At 40.3% G+C, this 22,137-nt stretch overlaps 1 protein-coding gene across 1 annotated transcript in view; it reads right to left on the bottom strand.

Annotated features, from left to right (window-relative positions):
- LOC107113457 (latent-transforming growth factor beta-binding protein 1-like) overlaps positions 1-22,137 on the bottom strand; it is a gene marked incomplete at its 5' end in the record, with an annotated part of 230,320 nt that overhangs the window by 189,114 nt on the left and 19,069 nt on the right. Inside the window, one exon of the mRNA XM_015414785.1 lies at positions 782-884. Within this exon, the coding sequence (XP_015270271.1) occupies positions 782-884 (103 nt within the window). The remainder of the gene's footprint in view (positions 1-781; positions 885-22,137) is intronic.

Here is a 22,137-nt window from a genome sequence, read left to right as displayed (position 1 = left end):
GCTCAGAACCACAGAAGATGCCAGTGCAAGCTGACTTTCATCCAAGGTGATTATTGTCTGGCAAGTAATACCACTTTAGTAAGGAAAACGTCAAAATGTCATGGGAACCAAGTGACCCTGAATCAGCATCCTGTGAATGAGTCAACCACCAGGCACAGATACCAGTGAAATGTCAGAAGTGTTAACAGCTTGCTCAATTTCCTCTTAGTGCTTATTGGGAATCTATGGGATGAGCACATTTGTTTAGCTATAGGAAATTAGTAAGCATATGCTTTTTTAAAAAAAGTTGAAAAATGCACTATAGATTATGCCAAACACAAGAGACAGAAAGTCCTCTTTCCTTGTGGGTGCCTCATGGAACCTACTTCCATATATATGAACATTACACTATAATTTGACTGGGTACTGGTTCTGCTGCTATTGTTGCCAAAAACAAATTGCCTTCCTGGAAAACGATAGCAGCATGGAACACAGAAGACCTTAACTTTAAAATACAAAACTTTATTCATCCTCTTATGTTCTTTCCATTAAAGGATATTTGCATACTTGTAGCACTTTTAAAAAATACTACATATACAGTATTTGCTCAAATGTAATTTTTCACAAAAAATGAGGGGGTTGTTTTACATTCATATACAAGGCACAGTTACATCCAACGAAACATTTTTGCCTGTATCACAGTCTTAACAGGGTCTTCTTAAACTCAGCGTCATCTTCTCAAGCAAATATGGTAAGTGCAACAATGGTAGGATGGAAAGAAAAGCTGAAAAAAGATATTTACCTGGTTTCTTTGGACATTTTTGGCATTTATGAAAGCCCCAGGAAGTACCTACAGTACCACAGCAATCTTCTTGTTTTGAAAGACCCGGAAGTGCTTTGCCACACTAGAAAAGAGAAATTGAAAAAATTCAGATTAGTGATGCTGAAAGACAAACCATTTCTAGGATGCTGTTGTACTAATATCACTGGGACATTATAATCCCAGTACTAAGCAGCTAGGCCACAGAATACAAAATGAGCAAAATGCTCTTTTGCTCAGTTCAGTTTTAAACAGTTATACCCTCTTACATCCAGTAAAGTCAATGGGTAGTAGAGTGCGACTCTGCCTAGAATTGAATTGTTCTTGGGTTACTATCACAGCAGTTTGACCCCCTAATCCATGGCAAACTTTCAAACACTACCAAGGCAGAAAGAGACAAAGCCACAGAAAAGCAGCTTCTGCACAACTGTTAGCAACGTAAAAAGGGGCCCTTATTCAGGACAATTCAGTCTGATTCATGTGACCTGAAAACAGAACTAAATGGCGGTTATAGGCTATGTGTCATGGGCTGGGGTGCCAGTCAAAGAGAGTCCAAAACATTCCAAGGTCAGGAGCCAAGAAGACAGTGCAAAGTCCAAAAAGCCAAGCCAGGGTCAGGAGCAAGGAACACAGAACCAAGCCAAAAGCCAGGGGGTCCAAAGGTCTAGGTGCAAGAGCTGAGCCGGAGTGGATGCTAACAGCACGAAGCTGACTTGTTGCTCCCACGAATGGTACTGCCCAGAGTGTGGAATTAAATGCTGCTACCAATTAGCCAGCTGTACAATTGGCCAGGCTCCTGTTAGAACTCTGGGCTGGCTGAGCCTGGCCTCTCTTCGTCTGCTTGCTAAGTTTTGTCGCAGTCACTCCCTTAAATGGGTCACACGTGGGGATGAGTCAGGAGGACCTTCAGCTTGCAGTTCTTCCTTCTTATCTGGGCCAGGTGTGAAGACTGCTGTTACAGGCACTTGCCAGCTATCCTCCTCTGCTGCTTCAGAGGGGCCAGCTGTGGTTTCTGCAGGCTCTGTCAGCTTATTCTCATCCATGCCCATGACACTATGTACATGTGGTAAAGCAGTGGTGCCAAAGTCACCATTTCTTAGTTTTATCTTGATGTTTTATCTGTGCCACATCAAAAGACTTCAGCAGTTTGGTTAACGGAGGCATAATAAAAATGTAGCCCAGACTGAAAGAAATAGGTATTTTAGTAGCACAGTGAAATAAATATGTGCCGACTTTATTATCTGCTCAAAGCCAATCTCTGTTCCTTCAATTAGCATACCAGGACAATATGAAACCTGGTTCTCATAACTTCAGAGCTTGTGGTGGCCAAATCTGAGTTCTAGAATATGAACCCATAACAAGGGAGTCATGCATGCTTGTTTCTGTGGATGGAATTCAGCCTCAGTTTGCTTTTGGTGTGCCACCTAAAATGCTTAAATATCTAAAGAATTATGTACAGTTGCATCCAGCACTGGCCCAAGAGAATGAAAAGCAGCTGAGAGATATGGCAATTAGCTGAATCCCTGCAGCAAGAAAGGCAGATTTGTAAGGTAATGCTTGCCTCTTACATATACACATTTATAAATTACAACAAAGTGGCTTGCTTACAAAAAATCCTGGGGAGAGAACACCAAGACTGCTCCAAAACAGCAGAACAAGTTACCAAGCTTTCTGGCTTAAAAAGAAACCTTCCTCTAGGAACAACACAACAATGTGTTTTGTTTTTTTGGCCCCCCGCAGGGGATTTTTTATTTTTTGCATTTTCTACACACTACAATTTAGGGGATGGGGGAAGGGATACTAATACCCTAACACTAATACTATGGGTGATGGGTATAGGAAATCTAATACATAAATCTACTGGATAGGGGAAGGAGTACTACAGTTCTAATCTATTCCATCTACTGGATTTGGGGAATGGGTAAAGACTAATACATGTCACGATCTAAGAAGTTATAGAAATATTGTTTTTAACCTAATATAACATGTTATGTTAAGATTTGATTCAATTATTAATACATATTTAGTAGCTTAACGCAATTTCTGCCTTTAATACTATTGCCTTAGTTCTAGAGTCTTTTCTTCCTGCGTTTCTTCGTTTTCAGGAGTTTTGGAGCGGCCGCTCCTTTCTCCGATTCAGATGATTCTGATGACATGGAGGTTTGGCTTGTTGAATCCTGTGAGAAGGATTCATCTTCTTCTTCCTCCCCATCTGGTTTTAAGTTCTTTTCCTTCTGCTTCTTTTTTGTGTTAAACACTTGGTCCATAAATATTTCCGCTTTTGGAACAGAGTCAATTTTATATTTTTTTTCCTGGAAATTGAAGCTCAGCCCTTCTGGGAATAACCATCTATATAGTATTCCTTTTTTTTTTTTGCAGAGTGAGAGTGAGCATCCTGTAGTGTTTCCTCTGTTTTCTAACTTCGAAAGGGATGTCTTTCAAAATTTTTACTTCTTCATTCTTGATTTTTAAGGATTTTCCCATTGTTGACTTTAGCACCAGTTCTCTGGTAGATCGTTTCGTGAATTTCAGATAGATTTCCCCAGGTAATTTATTTTTCTTTATAAAATCCGGATAAGTCCTATAGGCCACAACCATCTCTTTTATTAAATCTTCTTGTTTATAATCCATTAATGGGGCCAAGGCAGCCGCCAAGAGTTCTTTTAAGTCCTCATTTTTCTCTTTGGGGATCCCATGAAAACGTAGAACATACATTGATCTATCCAGCTGAAGCTGTGTTATTTGCATTTTATCAGCGGATCTTTTCTTCTCTGCTTCATCCACTCTTTTATTAATACTCTCAGTCTGTTTTTCCATCTTTTTCAATGTTTTCTCAGTTGCTGAGGTTCTTTTATCCATTTGATTGAGCTGTTTTTGGACATTATCAAGCTTAGTGTTGAGATTAGTCATCTGCTCCATTAGGGGGTGCAGTGCATTTGCTAGCAGTGCGGAAAAGTCTGTAGTTACGTCCTGGTTCTGGGAAGGAGTTGTTGGTATGTTATTTCCTGTCACCCGTTTTTTATCCGGCACTCTCCGTCCTCTCCCAGCCATAATATCAACAAGAAGTAAGTTTCCCAAAACAAGGCAAAAGTTATACAATTTTGTCCCGCTTTGTATTACTTTAGCAGTTTTTGCATTCATTTAACGGCTTATGCGCTTATTTTAGCTCAAAGTCTTTTATTTCCGATCTAAAACCGTTTTTAAAGTTTGCTCAAAGAAAAAAAAGGGGTGGTGGTGTTTGAATTCCTCTCCCCAACTCTTAAAACTTAGGCTCTTCCAATTACTACCAAGGTTCAGTTCGCTTTTTTCACCTGAGCTTTGCTTAACTCACGATTTGGAGCCTTGGAGATCTTTTGGAAGCATTTTTAGAAGTTTGATTGTGGTCGCTTGCTCCGGCAGTCGTCTGCTGGCCCCGCGGCGACGGTACCTTTCGGGGAAGAAGGTGAGCCTCAATTCCTTGGCCGTCGCCTTGGAAGAGGCTCTCCTCAGCTCCCCAGGCTGGGGATCTTCTACAAAGACCCCGGGGAGGTCCGGGACGAACTCGGACCCCTCCCATCAGCCAGGTCTCAGCGCATCTCCATCAGAGCTAGATGGGACGCGTCTGAGCAGCGACACGCTTAGACCGGAACAACACAACAATGTTGAATAACCTGCCATTCTAGATTTATCTTTATTTTTTATTTTATAAAATATATATCCTTACAAGGGCCAGCAAGGTTGGTTTTATTAGTATTAAATACAATTTTATCTTATATGTTTTAAATTGTCAGCGGCTTTGGCTAATAAATTAAAATAAAAACTATGTTCACATGGGCTGTTCTGGCAGGATCATCAACTGAGCTAGGCATCTTTTCCAGTTACAATATGCTGAAAATTAGCCTTGGTTATTTTCTTTCACACAACATTTGAAAGATCAACAAACCAATATGTGAAGATAAAATTAGGCAAAATATTTTCAACCAATTTCTGCACCTTCAGTGTAGCTTCACAAACTTTCTGTTGAAAAGAGCAGTAAGAGTTTTCTCCTTTGCCGTTCTTACAAGGAACAAATAGCACTATTTCATTCCTGTCAGTCCCTATATTGCTGTAAAGACATTAAAATGGTTCTAATTACTTAACTCACTGCCATGTTTATACTCTATGTGTTGCTCTGTTGCTGGAATTGCAAAGACAGGCACACCCTTTTCTCTCTGTGGATAATTTACAAGTAAAGCAGAGACAGACCCTATACCTAAATTCAATTTTGAATTCACAACCATAAATCCACAAAATAAGCATTCAAGAATATTTGTGCTTCAGTTTTTCACCAAGAAACTGAAGCTTATTAGCCACAAGTTTTATATCACAAAGATCAGATTCCCCTCCATGACCTAATTTCATAAACCAGGAAATGCATCAAAGTATTGCAGTACTATAATTTCTGATTATTTGTTAGCATTCATGGCTAGATTTGTGACTATTAACGTGGGATGTTTGTATAAAATCAAAACCCAACGATAATTCATTTCCTCTCTAATTATAAGCCATATAGCTACTAGTTTTTACAAGTCAGAAGTCACAGGACAGAACAGACAGGAGGGTAAAAAATATGGTTTTGAATATTTCCATCATCCCCAGATCAAGTTCTCTGCCATAGAACTCCCTGAAATTTCAAAACTGTTCAGAATTTTTTTTTCATGATGAAGAGTTCCAACTAAACCTTTAGTCCTGGGGCCACCGTTGAAGGTCACCATTCTGGAATATCTGCTGAAGCCCGAAGCCTACTGAGATGCCTAGCCCATCTGCCCCATCCAAGAAAAGGAGACTACCACAGAAGCTCTGGGACAGTCTTCCATCTCATAGTGAGAGAGGCACATAAAAGAAATGAAGCACAACTCTGTTGTGCTCCTTTTAGCCTTGCTGGTGCAAACAGGGCTTAAAGAAGTGTGAGACAGACACTGTCTATAGTAGGATTTTCAAACAGTTTTTGATAAAATCTGTCACCAGTGTAGCTCCATATGAACCTGCCAGTCATGGTCTAGAAGACTACAAAAGTCCTTTTTAAGGATTGTAAATGGTTAATGTATAAGAAATCAAAGGTAAAATAAACAGTTTTCGCAATGGAAGTAAATAGGAGACTTTTCCAAGGAAATGTACTGGGATTGATGCCATTTAATTTACTCATAAACTCAAAAGCGGACAAAGTCATTTTACAGATACACCAAATTATTTAGAATGAAAATAACCAAGCAGACTGTGAAGCGTTCCAAAAGAATCTCAGCAAATTCAGTGACTGGGCAACCAGAATGGCAGGTAAACTTCAACATATATTAAATGCTGTGTATATTGTAACCCCACCTCCCAAAATCCTACAGTTACATTAATTGTAACTAGCAAGGAAAGAATTCTTGGGATTCAGTAGAAAAGATCACTAAAATTAATTGGCTCAAAGAGTGCTTGTGAATGGTTCCTCATCTTCTTGGAGAGGAGTGACAAGTGGAGTGCCTCAAGGATCTGTCCTGGGACCTGTTTTGTTCAACATCTTTATCAATGATTTGGATGAAGGGATAGAGGGAATGCTTATTAAATTTGCAGATGATACTAAATTGGGAGGGGTAGCAAATGCAGTAGAAGACAGAGTCAGGATACAGGATGATCTTGACAGGCTGGAAAACTGGGCTAAAAGAAATTTAATGATAAATGTAAAGTTCTGCATTCAGGTAGGAAAAATTGAATGCATAATTATAGCTTGGGGGAGACCTGTCTTGGCAGTAGTATGTGTGAAAAGGATCTAGGGGTGTTAGTGGACCATACACTGAACATGAGTCAGCAGTGTGATGTGGTTGCTAAAAAGGCAAATGCGATTTTGGGCTGTATCAACAGAAATATAGTGCCCAGATGACGAGATGCAATGGTACCACTTTACTCTGCTCTGGTTAGATCTCACCTAGAGTATAGTGTTCAGTTTTGGGCACCACAATTTAAGACGGATATAGACAAGCTGGAATGTGTCTAGAGGAGAGCAACGAAGATGGTGAGGGGTGCGGAGACCAAGTCCTATGAGGAAAGGTTGAAGGAGCTGGGTATGTTTAGCCCGGAGAGGAGACAACTGAGAGGTGATACGATAACCATCTTCAAGTACTTGAAGGGCTGTCATATAGAGGATGGTGTGGAGTTGTTTTCTGTTGCCCCAGAAGGTCAGACGAGAACCAACGTGTTGAAATTAGATCAGAAGAGTTTTCGGCTAAACATTAGGAAGAACTTCCTGACAGAACAGTTCCTCAGTGGAACAGGCTTCCTCAGGAAGTGGTGGGCTCTCCTTCTTTGGAGGTTTTCAAATGGAGGCTAGATGGCTATCTGACAGCAATGCAGATTCTGTGAATTTAGGGCAGGAAGGGTTGCCTCAGTGCTTAGTTCTTGTGGCCCTTTTTTACATGCCCAGGAAAATGCTGATTGCCACTTTGGAGTCAGGAAGCAATCCTGGAGACTTTTTGTCATCTTCTGGGTGTGGAACAGCAATCACTGCAGGTGTGGAGGGGGACGTATTTGTGAATTTCCTGCATTGTGCAGGGATTGGACTAGATGACCCTGGAGATCCCTTCCAGCTCTAATTCTGATTCTATGATTCTATATTCTGGCAATTATAAAATTCAATGCCAGGAAAAGGTTTGTAAATAGTAGAATTAAAGTGATTACTATGGCATACTTTAAAATATTATAACAAACAATCATGAACCCAAATGAACACACTAATGTGATGAGTCTATGATGCAGTCACTGCAAGCTGCCATAAATAAACCTCTTGCCCCCATTGCCTTAGAGATATCAGGCTACCCCAACAGAAACTCTGGAGTGGAAGTCCTATGAGGCATATTGGTAGCAGCCCTTCCTCTTAGTACAGCCTTTAGAGTGAAGAGATAACCTAGCTGCTGTCAAGTTTCTGTTATCACTACAGCAGATCACAAGGACACATTACCCTTGCTTTTACCAGAATAAATTTCAACTGGGGAGTCAGTAATCTTCTCCTGGTTGTGCCCTCTCTTTGAGCTACCTGTTTGGCCACAGGATGAGCCTGCCCTTTTTCAGTGATGGCTCCGATGCTATGGAATGACCTCCCCAGGTAGGTGCAGAGGGCTGTCACATCATCAGCCTTCCATAAGAAATGCAAGATTATTCTTTTCCAGTGAGCCTTTTGAAACACTGACCTTGGTAGAACAGTGGTATACGGTAACTTCATGCTTGTTCATGTGTTTATGCTGTGTGAAAAAATAGCTAAGGAAAAAAGTCTGGCGTTCTTTTTTACATGTTGTATTTGTATCGGACTCTCAGATGGGGCTTCAAGTGGTCTCCTCCAAAGATCCCAGTCAGGTCCACGCTCACTTAATTTCTGCAACACTGCAGCATCAGGGGATCTCACATTCACAGGCCTTTAAAAACAGTCCTCTATGAGACAGCTATTACTACTGTTAGCAAGAAGAGCTGCCTAAGAAGGACTAGTGTGATGCTTACTCAAATTATGCCAGTCGCTGAGGCAATAAGTCCCTCAAGAACACAATTTGAACACAAAACTACAATATTTAGAAAACGCAGTGCAATACAGAGGGCAGACCTAATCCATCATGAACTGACGTGTACAAAGAAACACAAATTGCCCCTGAACTAGGGAACCAGGCTCTTTACTCTGATGTAGGGAGATAATCAGACACTGGGCACAATTTAATATTCCATATGCTCACATCTCACTTTGAACAGATAAACATATCGGAATTGTCTATTCTATGGAGTATGATGCAATGAACATATAGTCCTGTCTAGTACATTTCTACTCCACCCTTCCTCTAAGGACCTAAGGGGTAACGTGCAAGGTCCTCGTCTCATTTTATTCTCACAATAACAATGTGAGGTAGGTTAGTCTGAGAGTGTGTGGTCACCAGTACACTCCACTGCTAAATCGGGATTTGAAGCCATGCTTCCCAGATCCTTATCTGACAATCAAATCATTACACCATACAGGTTCATCTATGGCTGAAATAATCATTTAATGTGAATGTTAGCTCCTGATTAGGGAGGAGAATGATTTGGTATAGTGCTAGGAGTTACAGTTAATCCTTAAAGGAAACCTGGACTTCTGTTTAGCCAGCTATTCACAATCATTATGTTAATCTTGTCTGACATGTTGAATGTTAGGATTTAAAAACATGCTGCTCAGACAGCCACAGTTACAATGGATAAAAAGCCAACTGGCACATTATAAATGAGCTCTGTGACAGAGAATAGGACGATCTTCTATATAACAATATATATAGACCATTTCCCTAATTAGGAAGTTGATTATTTCTTCAAGGACACAGGAAACAGATTTACTGACCTTCTACAACGAAATCAATATTACATAGAAACAACCAAGGTAAGTTTGGCTTTGACTTGTAGTATGTTTTCAATGTACAGAAACAGATACATGCATCAAATTCAAATATTTAGATTCTAAAAAATAAAAATGTGATGAACTAAGGATGCTTTTCTAGCCAGAACTGTTCACCAAGGAAATGACCATCAGGATGTACACAGGATGGACGAGGCAGGTCAAAAGGGATGGAATAATGTAAATTTACGTAGGGTTTTTCTTAATAAACTTCGGTACAGGACACTATACTATTAGGGTATTTTGTAAAAGGGAAAGTTTCAGGGGGTAGTCATGTTTGTCTGCAGTAGAACAGATTCAAGTCCAGAGGCACCTTAGAGGCCACCAAAATTTTCAGGGTATAAGCCTTCGAGAGTCAAAGCTTTGACAAAGGGTGCTCTGACTCTCAAAAGTTTATACGCTGAAAATCTTGTTAGCCTCTAAGGTGCTTCTGGAGTCTGTTATATCCTGACAATATAGTTTTGTTTCTACTAGTTCTCTTCAACTGTTCATTCTTTCTTTGGCATATACACGTCCCCTGGAATTGGACATCTTTTGAAGGATTCATTAGAAGATAAAATGTAAGTTGGTAAAAACCTAGGAAATTTTAAAGCCTCGAGCACAGTTTTTAAGTCTGTCTCTAAAGAATTCAGATGGTATGAGCCAGACTGGATTTGATTCATCTGCTTTGCATTTTACAATAGTTGAAATCTGCAGGTTTGTTTTATTATCTGAGAGGACTGTACTAAATGTTCTCAGGCTTAATTATTTGTAGTTTCTGTGACCCATGAGAGATGATTTTTTTTAAAAAAAATTCTGCTTGCTTGTCACACTCCACAGATGGAAGAAATTTTAATCACAGACACCTCTTGTAGCTTAATTCTGTCTCAATGTTTGTTGTTTTGGATAACAGTGCCCAAACATGGCTTAGTTTTTACAAACTTTCTTGGTAAATGCTTGGGAAAAAAACTTGTTTGTTTCCAGAGAGTTCCACCTCCTGCACACCTGTTTCGCTATATGCAACAGCAGTGCTGTCACCACACACAACCTCAGAACTGTAGTTTGGTTCACTACTTTGCAGCCATTCTGTAACATTAGCTCTGTGGGGTTGTTGTTGTTGCTTTTTGCCAACCTCCACATGGGGCCTGGAGATCTCCCACTATCATGACTGATCTCCAGACATTGAGATCCCCTGGAGAAAATGGCTGCTTTGGAGGGTGGACTCTATGGCACTGTACCCTACTGGGGTCCTTCCCTCCCAAGCCCCACCATCCCATTTTGAAGCCCACTATGTGCAAAGGATACTAATATATTAAGTCTTGGAGCTCAATCTACTTTAACAGATTGCTCAAGAGTTCTATTTACAGTTTATGCATCCCATTATCCCAGTACTTGAATGCAGAGCTCACATTTTTTAGATTTTTTCCATATTTTTCTTTCCTGCAGATTCTACAGTTTGAACATAAGGCATTTTAAAAGTGTACACTCTGAGAGTAACTCCTTCAAGTTTAGCATAACATATTATGGTACATAATACTTCAACTTCCTTTAGAACTTGGTGTACTGAACAGTCACTTACAGGAAGGAAATCTATACACACCCTTCAGTCATGGATCTTGTAAAAGATTCTAAAACTCCCATAGTCACAATAGATAGCAAGAATTAGTGAAAATAAAGCAAGAGCTTTCCTGAAGGTTTGTGGATTTGATTTAGGTCTGCTAGATATAGTAGTGGGAACAGAGATGAACAACTATTGCAGATCAAATGGAATTCCACAAAGAGTAAAGCTTCGAAGCAATGTCTTTGGAAGACCCTAAATTCATATGTTATAAAACTGGGGAGCAGGATTACACAGGGTTTGGGACTCTTATACCTTTAACTACTATGTAACAGTCACTCTCTGAACTGCCTGGCAGGATACAAAGTTCAGCATAAAAATAAAATAAAGTCCTTGTTCTACCCCACAAGAGCTGTCATGGATGGGTTGCTAGCACTGAATCCATTAGTAATATGTGATATTCACAATAACCAATCCTATAACTTGGTTCCTCAGTACCACAGTTTACAGGACTGAGCCATTGGAATGTTTTTTTTAAAAAAAAATGAAATGGAACATTTAGTAATATATTGAAACTGCAGTAAAACTTAAGTTTAATAGACTTGACCCCAATTTTGGTTTAGGTGTGGTATAATGCTGGGAGTGGACCTGTTGCAGATTTCCATATAAAAACCAAGAGGAAGGATTTATCCAACACGCAGAGTCATTTGGAAATTTATGTTCACAATCTTGAAGATAAATATTGGCAACAGTTAAAGTGATATCTCAAGCACAGGTGAGGAACTGAAAGACCATTTCATCAAAGTCATTGCAGTTCAAGATTCAAACAGCAACAGACTATGGGCACGACACAGAACATGCAGGAGATTTTAGGAATTATACATGGAATAATCGGTATTGTAAGCTTTCCAAGACTCTTCTCATGGGATGCATCCCACTATACTTTCCTGCCGCTCCCATTCTTTCTATATGCTCCATTTTTCAGATTTATGCATCATCTCTCAGCCATACAAAAGTGAAACCTAAACATTGTGACAGAGATTAAGACGGTCATTTTTGTTTCTATCTATCTTTTTATCCAACTTTCTGTAAGGTGCTCAGGGAAGTTTACATTGTTCTCCCCTCCTTCATTTTATCCTCATAAGAACCCGGTGAAGTGGATTGGGTTAAAGAGAGGGCAACCAGCTCAAGTTCATCTCTTAAACTGAATGGGGATTTGAACCCAGGGTTTCCAAATCCTAGTCCAAAAGGCTCTCAATAGTTGTCTCCCTTCTCCAAACTCCTTTCACAGCACCTTCTGAATGGTTTTTTGAAGCATTTGCAAATAGGACCTCACTAGCAACTAATGTGAAACAAATCTGTGCAATGTCTACTCCTGACCATTAATTTGGGGCAGGTAAAATCTGCCTAAGAAGCATCAAAGCCTATTTAGCTTTCTGTTCTAATGTTTTACATGTAGCTTTATCTAGTTTTGCAGTACAAAGAACATTTTTCATAATTTAGTTGTTTATTTATTTGTTCAATTTATACCCTAACCTCCCTGCCGAAGCAGGCTCAGGGCAGCTTACAAAAGGATAGAACATAAGTAAACAATCAATCTAAAAACAATCCACAATCATGAAGTGCTAGCTAGATATCTATAAATACTTAGAGATGACGGTAACATTCATATTAATATGTTCTATGATCTGCTGTGCGCCTCAGCTCCTTGACCACTATCATATATATATGCAGCAGGCGCTGGCTGTAAACGATGGAGCTAGGGGACACGGCTCTATAATTCTCATTCGTTGTAGTTAATGATGTTGGTGATGGTGTACTTAGTGGTGGTGGCGGCTTCTTAACCAAAGGCCTGGTGGAAGAGCTTGCAGGCCCTGCGGAACTGCAGAAGGTACCGCAGAGCCCTGATCTCCTCTGGGAGCTCGTTCCACCAGTATGGAGCTGCCACCGAGATGGCCCTGGCCCTGGCTATGGCCAGTGTAACTTCTTTGGGGCCTGGGAGGGTCAATCGATTTTCGGACCCTGAGTGCAGTGCTTGCTGGGGTACATATGGGGAAAGGCGGTCCCTCAGGTATGTCAGCCCCTGACCATAGAGGGCTTTAAAGGTGAGAACCAGCACCTTGAAGTGAATTCAGTATGCTATCAGCTGCCAGTGCAATGCCTTCAGCACAGGTTGGATGTGCTCCCGCATAGGGAGGCCCATCAGAAGCTGGCTGCTGCATTTTGCACTAGCCACAGCTTCCGGATTTGTGACAAGGGCAGCCCCATGTAGAGAGTGTTACAGTAATCCAATCTCGAGGTGGCCATTGTGTGAATCACTGTTGCCAAGTCATTGCATTCAAGGAAGGGAACCATTTGCCTAATCAGCCAAAGATGGTAAAAGGCTGTCTTGGCAATGGCTGCTACCTGGGCCTCCATTGTTAAGGAGGCATCCAAGAGCACTCCCAAGCTCCTAACCTCCGACGCGGGCACCAACTGTGCCTCATCGAAGGTCAGGAGTGGGATCCCTACCCTCGGTCCACTCCGAATCAGGCACAGGACCTCCGTCTTTGTCTGATTCAGTTTCAGATGGCTCAGTCTAAGCCATCCAGCCACGGCTTGTAATGACTGGTCCAGATCTTCTGGTTTAGAGTCAGACTGGCCACCCAACAACAGATAGAGCTGGGTGTCATCCACATACTGGTGACATCCCAGCCCATGCGTCCGGGCAATATGGGCAAAGGGGCACATATAGATATTTTTAAAGCATCAGGGAAAGCACCGCCCCTTGAAGCACTCCACAGTTCAGTGGGTGCCTTCGGAATAGCTGTTCCCATAGTGCCACCCTTTGTCCCTGACCTCAGAGAAATGAGGCAAGCCATTGTAAGGCAGACCCCTGAACTCCTGTGTCGGGAAGGCAGTGAATCAGTAACTGATGGTCAACTGTGTTGAACGCTGCTGACAGGTCCAACAACACCAGCACTGCCAATCCGCCCTGATCCAGATGCCTCCGAAGGTCGTCCGTGAGGGCAACCAGTGCTGTCTCCGTCCCATGGCCTGGGCGAAAACCAGTCTGGAAGGGATCTAAAATGGAAGCATCATTCAAAAGGCTCTGTAGCTGAGTTGCCACAGCCCTCTCTATTATTTCACCCAAATAGGGCAGGTTGGAAACCGGTCGGTAATTTGCCAATTCGGCCGGGTCCAAGGATGGTTTTTTCAGAGAGGGCAGACCACTGCTTCTTTGAGTACCCTAGGGAACAGTCCCTCAATGAGGGACTTGTTAATGATCTCCCTTAGGTCACCTCAAAACCCATCGCAGCCAGCTTTAATTAGCCATGATGGGCACGGATCTAGACAGCATTTGGTAAAGCGTACAGCCAAGAGCACTTTGTCAATTTCCTCTAGGCTGAGCAGACTGAAATGATCCATAATCTGACTCGAAGACATGCATGGAGCCTCGATCGCTCACTGTCTCAAATGTGGCAGGGAGGTCGTGGAGGAGTGACAAAACTTTAACTATGAAATAGCTTGCATCCAATGTCCAATTGCCTTGTGACAGAGCACTGGCAGAGCAGTCAAGGACTGAATTAACAGTAACATTAATAGTAACAGTAATAGAAACAACATAGAATAGTAAGAAAAAGCTATACCAGGACTAAATAATACAGATGTTGACTTATAAGTGATAAATAAACGTACATAATAAAAAGTGAAGATAGGGAAGGCAAGAAAATTTAATATATGATAAATAACAAATAGGACAAAGCAAATAAAAATAAGCAGATAAACAGAGCCGATGGCATCAGGATCTGGCAGTACCAGGAAAAACTCCATACCATCACCTGTGCAATTAGGTACAACTAGCCAATTAAAGATGAGTGTAGCACGGGCTTCCGGTTTGGACTCTGTGGATGGCGGTCGCAACTTCGGGAGGCCCCGGATGCGATTCGCCCATGCGCAGTCAAGGGGGGGAATCCGCACAAGCGGAGACCCTAAGGAGCCTTAGTGAGAGGCTCCGATCCGGGGTGCACAGGGGATGTGCCTCTTTACCGGCCTGAAGGTCGGAAATTGGTCGGAAATTGAGGCTTGCCCCAATGGCCCTTGCCGCGGCAGTGCCCCACACGGGGACTAGCAGAGCCACCGGAAGTCACCGAGTGATGAAGCGGAACAGCGTTTGAAAAGAGAAGCAATCAGCCAAAACCGTGAGTTGGCGATCGGAAACGTGAAAAAAGGGATAAACACATTCCCCCCTATCAAAAAAGTGCAAGGGAGGAGGGGGAGAGGCCCCCCCGAATAAAAAGAGACTGTATTTACAGAAAGAAGAGGGGGGGAGTGAAATTTTGGAAGAGTGGTGTTACCTCTTGGTGAATTGTTTAAAGAGAGGCAGGAAGATCCATTCTTAGCCTGCGCGGCACAAACTTTTAAAAAGTAAACAATAAAATAAAGATGTTGGGGCAAAAAAAGTTCCCTGAGAAGCCAGCGAAGAAGCTGGGAGGAACGTATGGTCCTGGCTCCCGCCTTGCGGAGCCGGCTGTCGATCAACAGGAAAGCGAGATACTGCGCCCTCTGCTGGAGCAAATGCAAAAAATAAATCAAATGTTGTCAAGCATGGAAAGTGTTCTCAGTAACCAGCAGAGACAGTTGAATGATACAGCTAAGAAGATGGAGGAAATCGTGCAGAAATGTCTTGTTTCAACGGAAGATACCCAAAAAGTGAAGAAGAAGGCCAATAAAATTGAAAAACATCAGGAAATGCAAGATAAAAAATTACTGATGCTTCAAATGGAAAAATCAAATTTGACTCTCCGATTTCAAGGCATAAAAGAAATTGAAAAAGAAGATCTCAGAACTATCCTAGTGGAGGCTTTGGCACCACTCACCGGCCGGGAAGCAGATAAACTAAGCGAGGAGATGGATCTGGTGTACAGAGCCTACTCCAACTTTACAAAGATGAATAACCTGCCGGCAGAAGTGGTGGTCAAGTTTACCAAGCAAAGGACCAGAGATCAAATCTTAAGAGCATCTTCAGCCAACTCACGGAAGAAGCAAAAGAAGATATGACTAATACTAACAAAAGATTAATATACTAATATGAGCATCACTCACACTTTTCTTAATCCCACTATATACCCTCCCTTTTTCTGAAATTAAAAGCAATAAAATTCTCTCCTTTTTAGGAGAGTTTATATAAAAAAGAAAAAGATGAGTGGCGATCAAAGACCTAAAAACCCTTATTCAAGAATGCGTAGCCCAGACAATGCAACTACTTTGCCAGCATTAATTAAGAAAGAAATAGAGCCCATTCAGGAAAAAAAATGGAAGAAATATCTAATCAAATAAAAAATGAAACAGAGGAAATTAAAAAACAAATTTCAGAAAATAAGAAAGAAATAACAAATATTACCACAACTACAATTAAACTAGAAGAAAGGGTCCAAGACATAAACCAAGAATTGCAGGCACTAAAAGTCAAAAGTGATAAAATGGAGGAAACACTAATTAACTTAGAAATGGACAAAGCTGGTTTAATAATAAGATGTCAGAATATAACTGAAGAAATAGATAAAAATTTAAAGGAAGACTTAGCCCATAACATAGAAGATCAGCTAACAATACTAAAAATAGGAACAAAAGAGGATCTATTAGCAGAAATGGACACTGTGTGTAGGAGAAATTCAGCATACGCGAAAAGGAACAAGATACCAAGAGAGGTGCATATAAAATTTTATTAAAAAGAAACTAGAGATAAAATACTAAAAGCTTCCAATGAAAATAAAATGGTTATAAAAGAAACAGAGATTAAATTTCTAAAAGAGGTACCATGGAAAGTCCATGAGAAAAGACAGAACTATGTCATCCTGACTAATATTTTGAGAGAAAATGATATACCATACAGATGGTTAATACCAGAAGGGTTATTATTTAATTATAAAGACAGAAGACAAAGAATAGACTATGTCTTCAAGGTGAAAACCTTCCTGGAGAAATACGGAGAAGATTTAAGTTGGCAACAAGAAGAAGAGAAAGAGGAAGAAGAAGAGGCAGAGACACAAAATGATGGCCAGATGCAAGTAAAAGAGAAATCCAAGAAACCGGTGTGTAAAAAGAGAGCGGGAACCAAAAAAACCACCCTATCGCAAATAGTCATCAGATTCCAATACAGGAAGAAAAACACAGACAACAGAAACACAAACAATGGTAAATAGACATTTGAAAATTTTATTGATAAATGTTAATGGTCTCAATAGTCCCCCAAAAAGAAGAAGAATCTTCCACCAAATAACAACATACCATTCAGACGTAACATGCCTCCAAGAAACCCATATTAAAAAAATGATACTGTCACACGAGCTAGACGACCCCTTGTCGCTGTCGCTCGATCCTTGTAGCTGTTGGTTGTCAGCCACCATGCCCCATCTCCCAGAGGAACCGCAGAGACCTTAGACTTGTGGGAGAGGAGGAGGTTACGTCACCACCCTCTTCTCTCTCTTGGCAGATCAGACAAAACACTCTCTCTCTGCTTGACTGCTCACCCGTCGCCTGTGCCACATCCTCCTCGGCCTCTACTTTCGGTCCTCTTTTATTCCTTCCTCATGTCACCCGCCTTCTCCTGTGCTCCAACCTCTTTTTTCCCAGAGGCTTCCTTCCCTCTGGCCTGCCACTCGTCTGGGGTGGCATCATTCTGCAGATCTGTTGCCGGTTTGTTGGGGCTTGGGGGACTCGGCGGCATCGGGGTCGGTCACCCCTGCCTTCCTGTGAGTGCCAAGGGGGTTGGGAAACGGGGGGTCGGGGGTATCGGAGTCCCGAGTGGCGGCGGCCATCCCTGGGGAGGCTCACCCTCGGGACAATACAAAATACCTGATCAATAGAAAATTAGGAGAACCATTTATTGCAGCAGATGATAAAAAAAGAGTAGTAGTAATCTATGTAAAAGACATTCTGCACCCGGAATTATTTTATAGGTCAAAAGACGGAAGAATAGTAGCAGTTACAATAATGAGAGAATTGGAAAAATGATAATAATAAATAAGGTATATACGCTCCTAACCAAAACCAAGAAATTTTTATAGAAATACACAACATACTGGCTAAGAAGAACGTTGAAGATATATGTATATATGTATATTGGGTGACTTCAATGCAGTTTTTGATCCGAAAATTGATAGAAAAACTCAGGGGAAGAATATTAAAACAGGAACTTACTTAAAATCTTCTTGCAAGCAGCAGATGAATATGCCTTGATAGATGCTTGGAGGACCAGAAACTTAGATGGAAAAAACTATACCTTTTACTCATCTAGACATAAATCCTGGTCCAGGATGGATATGGCCTGGATAACATCTCCAATCAGAAGAAAACTTAAAGAAATAGAAATATTACCAAATACATTTGCTGATCATAATCCCCTTTTGTTGATGCTTAATGTAATACAAAAAAAAAAATCCCAGATGGAAGATGTATACTGGACTGTTGAGAGAGCAAGAACTGGTAGCAAAAACGAAAACGGAAATACAAGAATTTTTCAAAAGAACCCTACAACCGGAAATTTCAATAAATAGAGTCTGGGATGCATTTAAATCCTTTCTGAGAGGATGGTTCATTAACCAAAATGCTTGAAAGACGAAGCAGAGAAAGGAAAAATTAAAAAATTTGAAGAAAAAAACCAAGGTTGAAGAAAATAAAATGAAAATTTTGCTGGATGCGGAAACAATAAAAACTAGAATTAAAATGCTACAGCATGAAATGAACATTTTACTTATACAAGAAATAGCCAAAAATATAGAAAATACCAAATAATATTATTTTGAGAATGCCAATAACTTTGGAAAGAAAGAGAGAAAAGAATAACACCTCTGAAAGACGGTAGGAATGAAACAAAGCACTGCGCTCATGACTTAAGAAAGATTGTGGGAAATTTCTATAAAAATTTATATCAACATAAAATGCAGGTTAACCAACAAACAGAAAATTTTTAATCGCAAAATAACCATAAGAAATTCAATGAAGAACAAAAGAAAATGTTAAACGTTCCTATATCACCATGTGAAATTACAGAGGCAATTAGAAAATGGGGGGGGGGGGAGAAATCCCCAGGTCCAGACAGCTTCCCAGCGGAAATTTACCAAGAATTTGAGGAGCAGATATTTATACCATATAAAGACTTATTAGAAAATATAATTAAAGAAGGAAAGATTCCGAGCTCATGGAATGAAGCCCTCATCATCACATTAATTCACAAATCAAAAACAGATGAAAAAGAGATTAAAAACTATCGTCCCATTTCATTGTTGAATGCTGACTATAAAATTTTTGCAAATGTACTTGCATCAAGATTTTTAAAAGTACTATCGCAAATAATTCATCAAGATCAAGCGGGTTTTCTCCCAAAACGGCAGATTAAAAATAATATAAGAACCATTATTAATGTTTTAGAATATTATGAAATACACTGGGAGAAACAACTAGCTTTAGTTTTTCTGGACCCTGAAAAGGCATTTGACAACGTCTCTTGGGAATTTATGATCCAAAAGCTGGAAGTCTGGGACTGTGGACTACGTTTTCTCTCTATGATAGCAGCAATATATAAGAAACAATATGCAAAAGTTATGATCAATGGGGACATGACAGAGAATACAGAGATACAAAAGGGAACAAGACAAGGATGCCCCTTATCCCCACTATTATTTATTTTCACGTTAGAATCACTAAATAAGGTGAGAGCTAATGAACAGATAAGAGGATCGAAAGTAAAAGGGGAGGAGTTTAAGCTACAAGCATTTGCTGATGACCTAGTTTTTATACTAGAAGATCCTTTATCATCTATCTCAGTACTACTGGATACAATTCAAAAATATGGGGACGCAGCCAGACTTAAAACAAACATTAAAAAAATATTAACAAAAAACTGTTCCCAAGAAAAACAGGAGATCTATAATACTTCAAAAATAGAAATTACAGATAAAATAGATCATTTAGGTATAATAATGAAAAATAGAAACAGTGTTCTAATGGAAAACAATTATAAAAAAACTTATAGAAGAAATTAAGCTACTGAAGTGGAATGATATTCAACTCTCATTATTAGGCAGAATAGCTACTATTAAAATGAATATATTGCCTCGCTTCTTATTTCTAGCCCAAATATACCAATCTTGAAGAAAAAACATCAATTTGTGGAGCTTGATAAAATCATTAGACAATTTATTTGGTACCCAAAAAAACACGAATCAAATGGAAATCATTACAAGATAAAAAAGAAAGAGGCAGATTTGGGCTACCTAATTGGGAGTTGTATTATCAAGCTGCGGCAGCAGTATGGATAAAAGAATGGATAATACTAGAAGATACAGGAACATTAAATCTGGAAGGGCATGATCTCTGTATGGGGTGGCATACTGCACCTTTGTATCTTTGGTACAATTGTATCTTTGGTACAATACTCTATCTTTGGTACAATAAAGAAAAAATACATTCCAACTCAATATTTTGAGAAGCGCACTGATAAAATGTTGGCAAAATCTAAAAGAAAATTATTACATGAAAACTCCCAGATGGGTATCCCCTCTAGAAGCATTTATCAAACCCACCTTGTTATCTGAAAACAAGAAGGTGCCATATGAAAATCTACTAGATAAACATAATAAACTAAAAAGTCTAGAAAAGTTACAATCACTAAACATAAACTTGACTTGGTGGGAAAACACGCAATTAAAATCTGTATATAGTAAAGATAAAAGCTTAGGCTTCTATGTATCAAACAACGAATTAGATAAAATCTCGCTTTCATCCAGTGATAAATTAATTCAAAAGATATCTAAGTTTCTGTTGGAGAACTATATGCAGGATGAGATTGTTAAATCCTCTATGGTAACGTTGTTGGAAATGTAAAAATAACATAGGATCCTTTTTTCATATGTGGTGAAAATGTGAAAAAATTCAAAAATTTTGGAGATCTGTAAAAAAGACATTATAAATATTGAATGTTAATCTTAGCTTACTACCTAAAATATATTTACTAAATATAATTCCAGATTGTTATGAGCCAAAAGAAAGATACTTGTTAACATATATCCTAACATCATCAAGAATTTTACTAGCCCAATATTGGAAAAACGAGAGACTACCCTCTAGACAGGAAATAGCTTTGAAACTGCTGGACACTGCAGAAATGGGAAAGATGAAACCCTATTCCAAAAAAGATGGTTAAGAGTGTATAAATGGTGGGAAAATTAACTTTATGTAAAGGACTCTGAAAATATAAAGAAAGTGTCAAATATGTGGCTGTATAAAATGACAAATTTCATAAATTATTTTTTTTTAAATAGAGCTGGAAGTGACCACAAGGGTCATCTAGACCGACCCTCTTCACAATGCAAGAAATTCATAGCTAACCCCCAACCCCAGTGACCACTGCTCTATGCCCAGAGTTAATTTATGAGTGACTCTATACCTGTGGTTCAAAGAGACTATAAAAGACCTTTATTCTTCTGCTCCATCTGGAAGATTCAGACAATATTTGAAGTCCTACAAATCAAGCTGCATCCTTATCACCAATTTTAACTATCCAAAAAGGAGACAGGATCACACCCCTGCTCTCCATCTGTTTCAGCACAGCTTAACCATTTGAGGAAAGGGTGTGTACATGCTCTGCTCCTTGCAGGAAGGCAACAAGTCTCTCAGGGTGCGTTCAGACGGGGCCTTTCTGCCGGCATAAACTGCACCGGTTGGAACCGGTGGAGTTTATGCCAGCAGAAACGCGATCACACTTTAAGAGTTTTCCAGTAAGGCTGGCTGAGACAGAGCTCAGAAATGCGTGAGTGGAAAAGCGGCTGGGAGAGGTTCGGCGTGTTGCTGGCACTCTGGCAGCAAAGAAGAGGCGACTGGTACCGTAATCATTCTAAGAACCGGGCAGAGGGTCGTGTTAGAGACTATTCAGCTATGTGGATGAGCACAGATATTAGAAGATTTACGGCTGGATTAGAGGACTGGGCTAGAGCGGAGAGGACTCCTCTGGGAAGTTAAACTAAGCGTTGTTGTTTTTTCTCTTAACAAACGCTTGGGGCGAAGCTTCGCCCGAGCGCATATCGCTTACTGTTTTTTAAAAAATGGCGGGGCAAAGCCGGAAGCCTCAGGCTTCCGACGGAAGTGTCTCTGCAACGTTGGAGAGCGATCAGACGCCGGGGTGCACCGTTTACAACCGTTGCACTCTGTTTACCACCACTTCGGACCTAGTGGCAGAGTGCAACGGTTTAAAGCTCTTTACAACGGATAGAGAGGGAAGACAGATGCTCGCTGTGTGAACGCCGGTAAGCACACCGGTTGGAACCGTCACAGATTCCGTTATAAACGCTGCGTCTGAACGCACCCTCAGTGTGATCAACAGCTTTACAGCACTACCAAATCAAGCTGGCAGAGAAGATA

Source organism: Gekko japonicus, unplaced genomic scaffold (genome assembly GCF_001447785.1).
Source record: "Gekko japonicus isolate JY-2015 unplaced genomic scaffold, Gekko_japonicus_V1.1 scaffold1784, whole genome shotgun sequence".
NCBI classification, from domain to species: Eukaryota; Metazoa; Chordata; class Lepidosauria; order Squamata; family Gekkonidae; genus Gekko; species Gekko japonicus.
Note: the sequence above shows the minus strand (reverse complement) of the source record. Positions and strands in the feature narration are given on the sequence as shown.